Source organism: Salmo salar, chromosome 05 (assembly GCF_965601325.2).
Source record: "Salmo salar chromosome 05, fSalSal1, whole genome shotgun sequence".
NCBI lineage: Eukaryota > Metazoa > Chordata > Actinopteri > Salmoniformes > Salmonidae > Salmo > Salmo salar.
In genome coordinates this window covers 22,298,933-22,311,272 of record NC_138295.1, presented here as the reverse complement: position 1 = coordinate 22,311,272, position 12,340 = coordinate 22,298,933, and the positions used below count along the sequence as shown (strand labels likewise).

General features: G+C 43.0%; 1 protein-coding gene across 1 annotated transcript in view; it reads left to right on the top strand.

The window, feature by feature from the left end:
* The window catches only part of LOC106604464 (ecto-NOX disulfide-thiol exchanger 2-like), a 229,744-nt gene that overhangs the window by 86,618 nt on the left and 130,786 nt on the right, over positions 1–12,340 (top strand). The window contains exons 4-6 of the mRNA XM_014199103.3: positions 6,791–6,997; positions 8,371–8,604; positions 11,000–11,212. Of these exons, the coding sequence (XP_014054578.3) occupies positions 6,791–6,997; positions 8,371–8,604; positions 11,000–11,212 (654 nt within the window). The remainder of the gene's footprint in view (positions 1–6,790; positions 6,998–8,370; positions 8,605–10,999; positions 11,213–12,340) is intronic.

The window sequence follows — 12,340 nt, the reverse complement described above, 5'->3', positions numbered from 1 at the left end:
ATACTTTAGAATAAGCTTTTTATTATTACAAGACATAGCAATGTGAGCCCATGCTCTGTGCCATAGATAAAGGGCCTATGTTCTGCTACCACAAGGCTTTGGAATGAGCTTAAAGAACCCTGGTCTGTAACTACAGATGGTCATCCAGACATGATTGAGTTAGACCATATAGACTCCGCTGATCATATTTCTTAGGGATGAAACATCTGATCTATTGGGGATTCATTCCATCAAACCCTCTTTGTTACATTATTCAGGGTTGTCAAGCAATGACTGAATCATTCACATGAGAGAATCATCCAGCTCTCTGGTTAAAGACAATGGATTCTTATTTATCCCACTATAGTTTCACATTAACATTACATATCAATAAAAAGTTATCCAATGTTTTCATCACTCTTGCAGAAAGTTAGCTCATGGTTTAGATTTCCAGATGTATTTTTTTTTTATACTTTAATAGATTTTCCCATCTTGAAGTTTCTGAATACATTCTTTAATCAGACGAATAATGTATCACATCAAATAGGCCTGTACATTACGCTAATAATACTTCTAAATGTAAAAATGTAATTTCACAATCTAGATCAAGTAGATTTTCCTTTTATTTTAACCCAGGGCCTAAAGTATAAAACAGCACTGTTAGCTGAATTAGGTATACATGCACAAGTTAGTCCAATGAGCTTCCAAATTCTGGTGTGTTGACACACATGCATACCCAGGGAGGAGACGTTGCTATAATTTTTATCAAATTTGTCAAAACTAGACAATATCGTGCACTGAGTTTGAAAGCTACGCAAAGCTCTGATGAGAAAACCGTATAAAAGTTTGGGGTCATTTAAAATGTTTAAAACACACACAAAAACTATATATATATATATATATATATATATATATATATATATATATATATATATATATACTGCTCAAAAAAATAAAGGGAACACTTAAACAACACATCCTAGATCTGAATGAATGTAATAATCTTATTAAATACTTTTTTCTTTACATAGTTGAATGTGCTTACAACAAAATCACACAAAAATAATCAATGGAAATCCAATTTTTCAACCCATGGAGGTCTGGATTTGGAGTCACACTCAAAATTAAAGTGGAAAACCACACTAGAGGCTGATCCAACTTTGATGTAATGTCCTTAAAACAAGTCAAAATGAGGCTCAGTAGTGTGTGTGGCCTCCACGTGCCTGTATGACCTCCCTACAACGCCTGGGCATGCTCCTGATGAGGTGGCGGATGGTCTCCTGAGGGATCTCCTCCCAGACCTGGACTAAAGCATCCGCCAACTCCTGGACAGTCTGTGGTGCAACGTGGCGTTGGTGGATGGAGCGAGACATGATGTCCCAGATGTGCTCAATTGGATTCAGGTCTGGGGAACGGGCGGGCCAGTCCATAGCATCAATGCCTTCCTCTTGCAGGAACTGCTGACACACTCCAGCCACATGAGGTCTAGCATTGTCTTGCATTAGGAGGAACCCAGGGCCAACTGCACCAGCATATGGTCTCACAAGGGGTCTGAGGATCTCATCTCGGTACCTAATGGCAGTCAGGCTACCTCTGGCGAGCACATGGAGGGCTGTGCGGCCCCCCAAAGAAATGCCACCCCACACCATGACTGACCCACCGCCAAACCGGTCATGCTGGAGGATGTTGCAGGCAGCAGAACATTCTCCACGGCGTCTCCAGACTCTGTCACATCTGTCACGTGCTCAGTGTGAACCTGCTTTCATCTGTGAAGAGCACAGGGCGCCAGTGGCGGATTTGCCAATCTTGGTGTTCTCTGGCAAATGCCAAATGTCCTGCACGGTGTTGGGCTGTAAGCACAACCCCCACCTGTGGACGTCGGGCCCTCATACCACCCTCATGGAGTCTGTTTCTGACCGTTTGAGCAGACACATGCACATTTGTGGCCTGCTGGAGGTCATTTTGCAGGGCTCTGGCAGTGCTCCTCCTGCTCCTTCTTGCACAAAGGCAGAGGTAGCGGTCCTGCTGCTGGGTTGTTGCCCTCCTACGACCTCCTCCACGTCTCCTGATGTACTGGCCTGTCTCCTGGTAGCGCCTACATGCTCTGGACACTACGCTGACAGACACAGCAAACCTTCTTGCCACAGCTCGCATTGATGTGCCATCCTGGATGAGCTGCACTACCTGAGCCACTTGTGTGGGTTGTAGACTCCGTCTCATGCTACCACTAGAGTGAAAGCACCGCCAGCATTCAAAAGTGACCAAAACATCAGCCAGGAAGCATAGGAACTGAGAAGGGGTCTGTGGTCCCCACCTGCAGAACCACTCCTTTATTGGGGGTGTCTTGCTAATTGCCTATAATTTCCACCTGTTGTCTATTCCATTTGCACAACAGCATGTGAAATTTATTGTCAATCAGTGTTGCTTCCTAAGTGGACAGTTTGATTTCACAGAAGTGTGATTGACTTGGAGTTACATTGTGTTGTTTAAGTGTTCCCTTTATTTTTTTGAGCAGTGTATATGTTTTCAAGAAGGGAAGAGTGGGGTAAGTTGAGCAAAAGGGTAAGTTGAGCCACCCCTTGTTTCTAGGAAACTATACACAACATGTATAATTTTACCAAATATTTTGGAAGAGATCATAATTTCTGTGAAGTAAGAAACCACCTAGAATATTTGGTAAGTGATTTAAGTCCAAAAAAATTATTTTCACCAAGTCAAATTAATTTATTGTGTTGGAGGTTTCACCAAAGTAGATCATTTTAAGATTGTTCTATACATCAGTTGTGGTCTCTATAAGCTTCAATACAATGTCCTAAACCTAGCATGAAAGTGCATCCTAGCAGCTGTGTGGTCTAATATAGTCAAAATTAGGCTTGGGCAGTATACCGTATATATGCATTCAATACTGTCAATACCATAAAACAATTTCTTTGAAGTTTTTGTATAAATGTTCATATTTGTAACTAGTTTTTCAGTTATTACCTGCAGTCAACTTGTGCCATACGTTAGGAGAGAAAGCATATTGCGTTCTTCATTTCACCAGTCACGTTATTTTACATTATGAAGCTTACCATAGTTCCACAGAACTGTTGAGCCAGTCACATTTGTTTGTAAATAGCATAATGAGATAAAGTTGTGAATTTGGTTTAACTTTATAGTTAGCTAAGTACGTGGCTGAATTAATAAGCATAATATAGTATTAGCATAGTATTAGCTTTCTGTGGTGTCAAAGCGCTTTGGATGAGTTATCTGTACAGTTGCCACTGCTGCTATCTTGATTTCCTTACGTTTATTTTTCTCCTCTCTGTTCTTGGCCCATCAGCTCCTCCTTCTTATTCTTTGAACAGAGGAGGCAGGCCCGTTACCCTAGCGACTCCAGACTCCACACAGCCATGGCATGTACACATGCTGCTCCATAGCCAGTACTGTTCTTCGTTCAGACAAGCATGCGTCCAAACTATGTTGATTTGCACAATGTCTCTCCTTCACATTCACTTGTAAATGTCCAAACTCACCAAAATTTACAGAATGAAAATGCTAAATTATCATCAAGGCAAAGGATGGCTACTTTGAAGAATCTCAAAATATATTTTGATTTGTGTAACACTTTTTTGGATCCTACATGATTCCATGTGTGTTATTTCATAGTTTTGATGTCTTCTCTGTTATTCTATAATGTAGAAAATAGTACAAATAAATAAATAACCCTTGAATGAGTAGGCGTATCCAAACTTTTGACTGGTACTGTATGTAGATATGTTTTTTAGAAATAATACTATATTTCTCTTGACAGAGTGATGCTGAATTTTAAAAGTGTCTCAACTTACAATAACATTTATGAAGCTGACCTTAGCTAGCAAGTCTCTTCCATTGTTTTACATGGCTGGTTAGCTACCAAGCTAGCACCTAATGTTCTGAGAACCATATGTTTCTTAGACCTTGGTGAGAGCATGGTTGTCCTGTAGTTATTTTGCATACAACGTTCCCACAACGTTCTGGGAATGGTGCAGGATAGTTGATTGACTTTGGAACATTCTCAGCACATTGAAGTTGACAAAATACAATTATTTTATTGGTATTTCATTACTTTAAAAGAACATTTCCTAATGTCAAACATGGTTACATTTAATTCAATTTTTGGTAATGTTCTAGGAATGTTTTCCAACTGGTTTGACATTAGGAATGTTCTGAAATAGTTCAGAGAAAATTCCCACATTCTTCTGTGGGAATTTAAGTACTTCAGCATAACGTTTTCTGCAGGTTTCCTCATTTAATGTTTTCAGAATATTAAGAAAACTCTCCATAAAAAAAACAAGAAAACATTAATAACGTTCAGAGAAAGTTCTAAGAATGTTATTTAAAAACATATACATTCCATTCTCAATGTCAACAAAACTCTCTCTATCCTCTATCTTGTTAAGTGTGTTCAGGTGTGTTGGTCGCACCCACTAATTGATCTTATTGAGTGCTTGTTTCCTTTGAAATGGGGTCTTTTTGAATATACTGACATGAACAGCTTTGTATGAGTTACATTTACATTTACATTTAAGTCATTTCGCAGACACTCTTATCCAGAGCGACTTACAAATTGGTGCATTCACCTTATGATATCCAGTGGAACAACCACTTTACAATAGTGCATCTAAATCTTTTAGGGGGCGGGGGGGGGGGGGGGGGATTAGAAGGCTTACTTTATCCTATCCTAGGTATTCCTTAAAGAGGTGGGGTTTCAGGTGTCTCCGGAAGGTGGTGATTGACTCCGCTGTCCTGGCGTCGTGAGGGAGCTTGTTCCACCATAGGGGTGCCAGAGCAGCGAACAGTTTTGACTGGGCTGAGCGGGAACTGTGCTTCCTCAGAGGTAGGGGGGCCAGCAGGCCAGCGGTGGATGAGCGCAGTGCCCTCGTTTGGGTGTAGGGACTGATCAGAGCCTGAAGGTACGGAGGTGCCGTTCCCCTCACGGCTCCGTAGGCAAGCACCATGGTCTTGTAGCGGATGCGAGCTTCAACTGGAAGCCAGTGGAGAGAGCGGAGGAGCGGGGTGACGTGAGAGAACTTGGGAAGGTTGAACACCAGACGGGCTGCGGCGTTCTGGATGAGTTGTAGGGGTTTAATGGCACAGGCAGGGAGCCCAGCCAACAGCGAGTTGCAGTAATCCAGACGGGAGATGACAAGTGCCTGGATTAGGACCTGCGCCGCTTCCTGTGTGAGGCAGAGTCGTACTCTGCGAATGTTGTAGAGCATGAACCTACAGGATCGGGTCACCGCCTTGATGTTAGTGGAGAACAACAGGGTGTTGTCCAGGGTCACGCCAACGTTCTTAGCACTCTGGGAGGAGGACACAATGGAGTTGTCAACCGTGATGGCGAGATCATGGAACGGGCAGTCCTTCCCCGGGAGGAAAAGCAGCTCTGTCTTGCCGAGGTTCAGCTTGAGGTGGTGATCCGTCATCCACAATGATATGTCTGCCAGACATGCAGAGATGCGATTCGCCACCTGGTTATCAGAAGGGGGAAAGGAGAAGATTAATTGTGTGTCGTCTGCATAGCAATGATAGGAGAGACCATGTGAGGATATGACAGAGCCAAGTGACTTGGTGTATAGCGAGAATAGGAGAGGGCCTAGAACAGAGCCCTGGGGGACACCAGTGGTGAGAGCACGTGGTGCGGAGACAGATTCTCGCCACGCCACCTGGTAGGAGCGACCTGTCAGGTAGGACGCAATCCAAGCGTGTGCAGCGCCGGAGATGCCCAACTCGGAGAGGGTGGAGAGGAGGATCTGGTGGTTCACAGTATCAAAGGCAGCAGATAGGTCTAGAAGGATGAGAGCAGAGGAGAGAGAGTTAGCTTTAGCAGTACGCAGAGCCTCCGTGACACAGAGAAGAGCAGTCTCAGTTGAGTGACCAGTCTTGAAACCTGACTGATTTGGATCAAGAAGGTCATTCTGAGAGAGATAGCAAGAGAGCTGGCCAAGGATGGCACGTTCAAGAGTTTTGGAGAGAAAAGAAAGAAGGGATACTGGTCTGTAGTTGTTGACATCGGAGGGATCGAGTGTATAAAATACATGACATACTAACTCCATTCAGGTGGTGCAGTGGACTAATTCCATGGATAGAGAGCAGAATATCATACTGTAGGTTTGAATCTCACTCACGCTGTGCCACAATAAAAAATACATGTGTTTGCATTATTAATGCCTCAGCAAATTAATTTCTATCTGTGCTTTGACTTCAAAAACGTTAACCCAAACTAGCAGTGTTATTGAAACATTTAGTGAAAGTTTTCAGGATGTTATTAAAAAACCTCCAAATAACCATTACATTTCGTTCACAACATTTAGAGAATGTTCTCAAAATGTTATTTAGTTACATTCAAATAACATATATTTTCTGTTCTCAGAATGTTAATAAAACCTCCAGGAAATTTTCACTTCTGTTCTCTGAACGTTTAAAAAATGTTCAGTTTTACCGGTCACTAAACTTATGGCTTTGTTACCAGATACAATGGGATACCAAAAACGTACATTCCCACAACTTGCAAGGAACTACATGTGCTAGCTGGGTAGGTATCTAAATATAACAGTGTCTAACAACATGGCCCTTTCAAGCATTGTTTTTGATTGAAAGGGGAAACAGCATGTGTAGGTATCATCAGTTAGATACAGTCTATTAGGCTAGCTAGCTAACCGGCCATAGACTAATTAGCTAATGACAGCTTCATAGCTGTTATCAAACAAACCTTTCCTTGTACAGACCTGAATGTGTTCATACATCCAATTAAATAAATCTCCTTATTTTCTCTCTTCATGTTGCTTAGACCTTCCCTCTCCGGCCATCAGGGAGCGCCCTCCCGGCTGTAAGACTGTGTTTGTCGGTGGTCTGCCAGAGAACGCTACCGAGGCCCTCATCGTGGAGGTGTTCGGCCAGTTGGGTGAGATCATCGCCATCCGCAAGAGTAAGAAGAACTTCTGCCATATCCGATTTGTCGAAGAGTTCACCGTGGACAGAGCCCTCTTCCTGTCTGGTACATTTCCTACGTTTTCTATTAAACTTCATCCTGTATTGTGGAATAAATGTCCTCCCTCTTCAGTCAGAGAACTTAACTATGTTGGTCAATGAGGAGACCACTAGAGGTGTTGTGGAATAAATGTCCTCCCTCTTCAGTCAGAAACCTTAACTATGCAGGTCAATGAGGAGACAACAAGAGGTGTTGTGGAATAAATGTCTATTAGATCTATTAGATTCCAACTATTAGATTCCAGCTATTAGATTCCAGCTATTAGACTCCCTCTGTTAGACTCCAGCTATTAGACTCCCTCTATTAGACCATCTATTAGACTCCATCTCTTACTCCATCTATTAGACTCCCTCTATTCTACCATCTATTAGACTCCAGCTATTAGACTCCCTCTATTCTACCATCTATTAGACTCCAGCTATTAGACTCCCTCTATTAGACCATCTATTAGACTCCATCTCTTACTCCATCTATTAGACTCCCTCTATTAGACCATCTATTAGACTCCATCTCTTACTCCATCTATTAGACTCCCTCTATTCTACCATCTATTAGACTCCAGCTATTAGACTCCCTCTATTCTACCATCTATTAGACTCCAGCTATTAGACTCCCTCTATTCTACCATCTATTAGACTCCAGCTATTAGACTCCCTCTATTCTACCATCTATTAGACTCCAGCTATTAGACTCCCTCTATTAGACCATCTATTAGACTCCATCTCTTACTCCCTCTATTAGACTCCGTCTATTAGACTCCCTCTATTCTACCATCTATTAGACTCCAGCTATTAGACTCCAGCTATTAGACTCCCTCTATTAGACTACATGTAAGAGAGAAGAAAGAGAGAAAGAGAGCAAGAGAGAGTAGGAAGCAGAGAGAGAGAGAAGACAGGACAGAGAGAGAGAATGACAGTGAGAGAGAGAGAGAGAGATGTGTTTGCTTGAGTGTCACTAGAGGACCAATTAGTCTCTAAGTCTTCTCTACTAATTAGTTTAGAGAACAGAGAGGTGTTTACTCCAGCCCCACAAAGCTACTTTAGCTGGGATGCAGCTGTGACAGAGGAACCAACAGATTTAAAAGAGGAGAGCCTCAGAGGGATGGGGAGCGATGGATGGACAGATCGTTTTAACCCAAATAGAGGATGTCAGGAGAGAGATGCAGGTGTCTGATAGAAAGTGGTTTGTGGGTATTTACGACGCTTTATCGCCCTGCACCTGCACGTTTAGCAGAGTGAAATGTCACTCGTGATGTTACCAATTGGTTCTAACGCTCTCTCGCCCCCTCTCTCTCCCCCCCCCTCTCTCTCTCTCTCTCTCTCTCCCCTCCCCCCCTCTCTCTCTCTCTCTCCCCTCAACCCCCTTTCCTCTCCCTCCAGGCTACCGTATGCGTCTGGGCTCCAGTACAGACAAGAAGGACACAGGGCGGCTCCATGTGGACTTTGCCCAGGCCAGAGACGACTTGTATGAGTGGGAGTGTCGTCAGCGCCTGTATGCCAGAGAGGAGAGACACCGCAGGAGGATGCAGGAGGACCGTTTCAGACCCCCCTCCCCTCCACCCATCGTCCATTACTCAGACCACGAGTGTAGCCAGCTGGGCGACAAGATCAAAGGTGGGGCTCAATTTCCCAGGGCATACACACATTCAGTACACACAGATTCCCGCAGTACACACAGATTCACGCAGTACTCACAGATTCACACAGTACACACAGATTCACACAGTACAGACACAAACAATACAGAGACAGACTCTCAAACAAAGAAACACAATTCCCAAACACTAACTAACCACCCTCCTTGATCTTTCACAGTGGTCCTCCTCTGGGTTTAGTTTGGATGACAAATCTCCTTGACACACTACAGAGCTTGATGTTGTCTATCCGTCTGAGTATGAATCTGTCTCTGGGTTTAGTTTGGTTGACAAATCCCCCTGACACACTGCAGAGCTTGATGTTGTCTATCCATCTGAGTATGAATCAGTCTCTGGGTTTAGTTTGGTTGACAAATCTCCCTGACACACTGTAGAGCTTGATGTTGTCCATCCGTCTGAGTATGAATCTGTCTCTGGGTTTAAAGAAGCTGTAGACTCAAAAGTCCCATCTGCTCTGAGTGTTTGACTGATGGTTTGTGCGTGTGTGTGTGTGTGTGTGCATGTGCATGCGCGTGTACATGCACATGCATTTGTGTTTAAACACAGGCTTCACTACTATAATCTGCTGAAGTACATAAATATCCCCTCCCACAACTTGTACTTAAATATTTGTGAATGTGAGGATTCCAGTAGAAAAGTGAGGAAAAAAGAGGTAATCTTGCTGCTATCTTAGCCCAAACACCTTGACAATTTCTCTATTAACTATTATGAAGAGCTGTGACCTTTAACTGGCTTAGTAATGAATGTGGCTGCTCCACATTCCCTCTCCCTTAATCTAAACAGTAAACCAAAAAGTTGTTTGACCTTAACCCGTTCGGCAATTTCATTGGTCTAATGAAAGCTTCATGCCGCCCAAAAACTGAGCACGTCACAGAATGTGTTTTTTTGAGAAAAAAAAAATTGAAAGCGGGAAAAATCCATATATTAGCCGCGTCATTGTTTAAGCCGCGAGGTTCAAAGCCTGGGAAAAAAGTTGCGGCTTATAGTCCGGAATTTACGGTATTGTTTGTGCATTGCCAGTCAGGGGTGCCAGTAATTTTGGAGCCCGCTGTATATGTATGGTATTGTATCGTTTTATGGGCTCTTAACCAACTGTGCTATTTTGTTAGTTTTTTCACATTGTTTGTAACAATTTCTACTACTTGAGTGGCAGCAACTGTTCCAAGAAGAGGTAACTTGTTGTTTCATGATCCTGCTGTCCACTTTCCATCCTTGCTAGTCACTCTTCAAGTGATGCCAGGCGTAACATGACCATCAGTGTTATGTCATCCTTTTAAAAAGCTTTGGTGAAATGTATGCATTGTGATGTGATTATAATCAAAGCAGTAATTATATACATGTGTTACATTCAGTGAAGTTGACTCCTTATGGGTAGTTAATCCAAACAGATCCCAAGCTAAGCAACTCTACTGCAAATCGGACTCCGCTAACTATCTAGCTAGCTACCCCTCAACTAATACCAGCATGATGTTTTCCTCTAAAGTTTTCCCCAAAGTTAGAAAGAGCTTTAAAGTTCTGCCTGTGAGTATAAAGTTTGAAAATAAATGTCTAGTTTCAACGATACAAAACAAAAATATAAACGCAACATGTAAAGTGTTGGTCCTATGTTTCATGAGCTGAAATCAAAGATCCCAGAAATGTTCCATATGCAAAATAAAAGCTTATTTCTCTACAATTTTGTGCACAAATTTGTTTACATCCCTGTTAGTGAGCATTTCTCCTTTGCCAAGATAATCCATCCACCTGACAGGTGTGGTATATCAAGAAGCTGTTTGAACAGCATGATCATTACACAGGTGCACCTTGTACTGGAGACAATAAAAGGCCACTCGAAAATGAGCAGTTTTGTCACACAACACAATGCCACAGATGTCTCAAGTTTTGAGGGAGCGTGCAATTGGCATGCTGACTGCAGGAATGTCCACCAGAGCTGTTGCCATAAGCCACCTCCAACGTCGTTTAAGAGAATTTGGCAGTACATCCAACCGGCCTCACAACCACAGGCCACATGTGGTGAAGAATATTTTTGTCTGTAATAAAGAACTAATTCGGATTGGCTGGACCTGGCTCCTCGGTGGGTGGGCCTATGCCCTCCCAGGCCCATCCATGACTGTGCCCCTGCCCAGTCATGTGAAATCCATAGATTAAGGCCTAATGTATTTATTTAAATTGACTGATTTCCTTCTATAAACTGTAATTCAGTAAAATCTTTGAAATTGTTGCGTTTTTATATTTTTGTTCAGTATACTGTAGTTAAATATATTTGAAATAAGAACATTTAATGAGGATAGTATTTATCAATGTTAGTTTGCGAAGATTGTTTTGTGCAAACTTTCCTTTTATCCTCTCCTCAGATGAAGCAGCGTTTGCGGAGGCGGTAAACGTGCTGCTGACCTGGGTGGAACGCGGTGAGGTGAACCGTCGTAACGCCAACAACTTCTACTCCATGATCCAGTCGTCCAACAGCCACATCCGCCAGCTGATGAGTCACAAGGCCACCCACGAGAAGGAGTTGGAGGTGGCCAAGGACAAGTTCAAGACCGCCCTGACTGGCATCCTGGCACAATGTGAGTACACACCAGGCTGACACACACACACACACACACACACACACACACAGAGAGAACCATGTCCCACACAACAGGGTCAGGGTCAACATCGAACCACTTGTGGCATTCCCTTTGAGGCAACGTCACATTGTCCCTCTAAACGTTCTCCACCCTCAAGTGATTTTCATGTCACAAGTTCACAAGTTCCAGGTCAGTGCTCCATACATGATGGCTCAAATACCCAGGGACATGGAACAGAGATGGTCTTTTCTGCAAACTCACACACATGCATGGCTGCACACAAACAGAGGATAGCACTTCTGAAGACCCACTCTATGGGATTACTCTTTGCAAGATTTGGGGCAGTTTGCCTGGTAAAGGCCAGTGATCACAGCAATAACATTGAACCGGTTATTTAGGGAGCTGTTAGCTACCTCTCTTAGCGCATCATCATTAGGCCCAGAGTTAGCAATAGCATGGCATTGTAATTAGCTGCATGACATTTCAGTGGTGAACATCACAGATTGACATAGAGTTCATGCAGCCTCATATTGTCTCATCATTGATATTCCACAGACTGTTTCTTCTCACACTGGACATAACAGACATACAGAATGACAGTAAAATAAAAGCATGCTGTGTTTCACCAGTATGTTTCAGGAAGGGTTGATTGTGGATAAAGAAGGTAGGTTCATGTGTTTGTCTCTAAAGCTGTCTTTTCCCACATTGGTAGATTATATATACCTGTATGTCCATTGTCCATGGCCAGGGAGTAATAGGTTCACCTATGGTTGTGTTACATTAGCTGAATGCAAAAACAACTCCTAGCCCCTAACTTCAAGGCACTTGTGTAAGGATTGGAAAGCTATAAGCCACATAATGAAAACTCCACTCAGCCAATCAAGACTGCAAGATGGGGCTAGTGTATGACCATATTGATTATACCTATGTGATTCCTTCAGATCTCCACAAGTGCTAGGGGTTGTTTCTGGACAGGGCTTTTGGCTTTTACCAATCAGAATGCTAACACTCTCCGGGGTACGCTGTGTAGGCTCCAAACTCCTCTGGTTAACTTTAGCCTGTATTGGTCTGTGGACAGCTCATCTGAAGGAACCCACTCAGCCATAGAATCAAAGTAAGTAACAC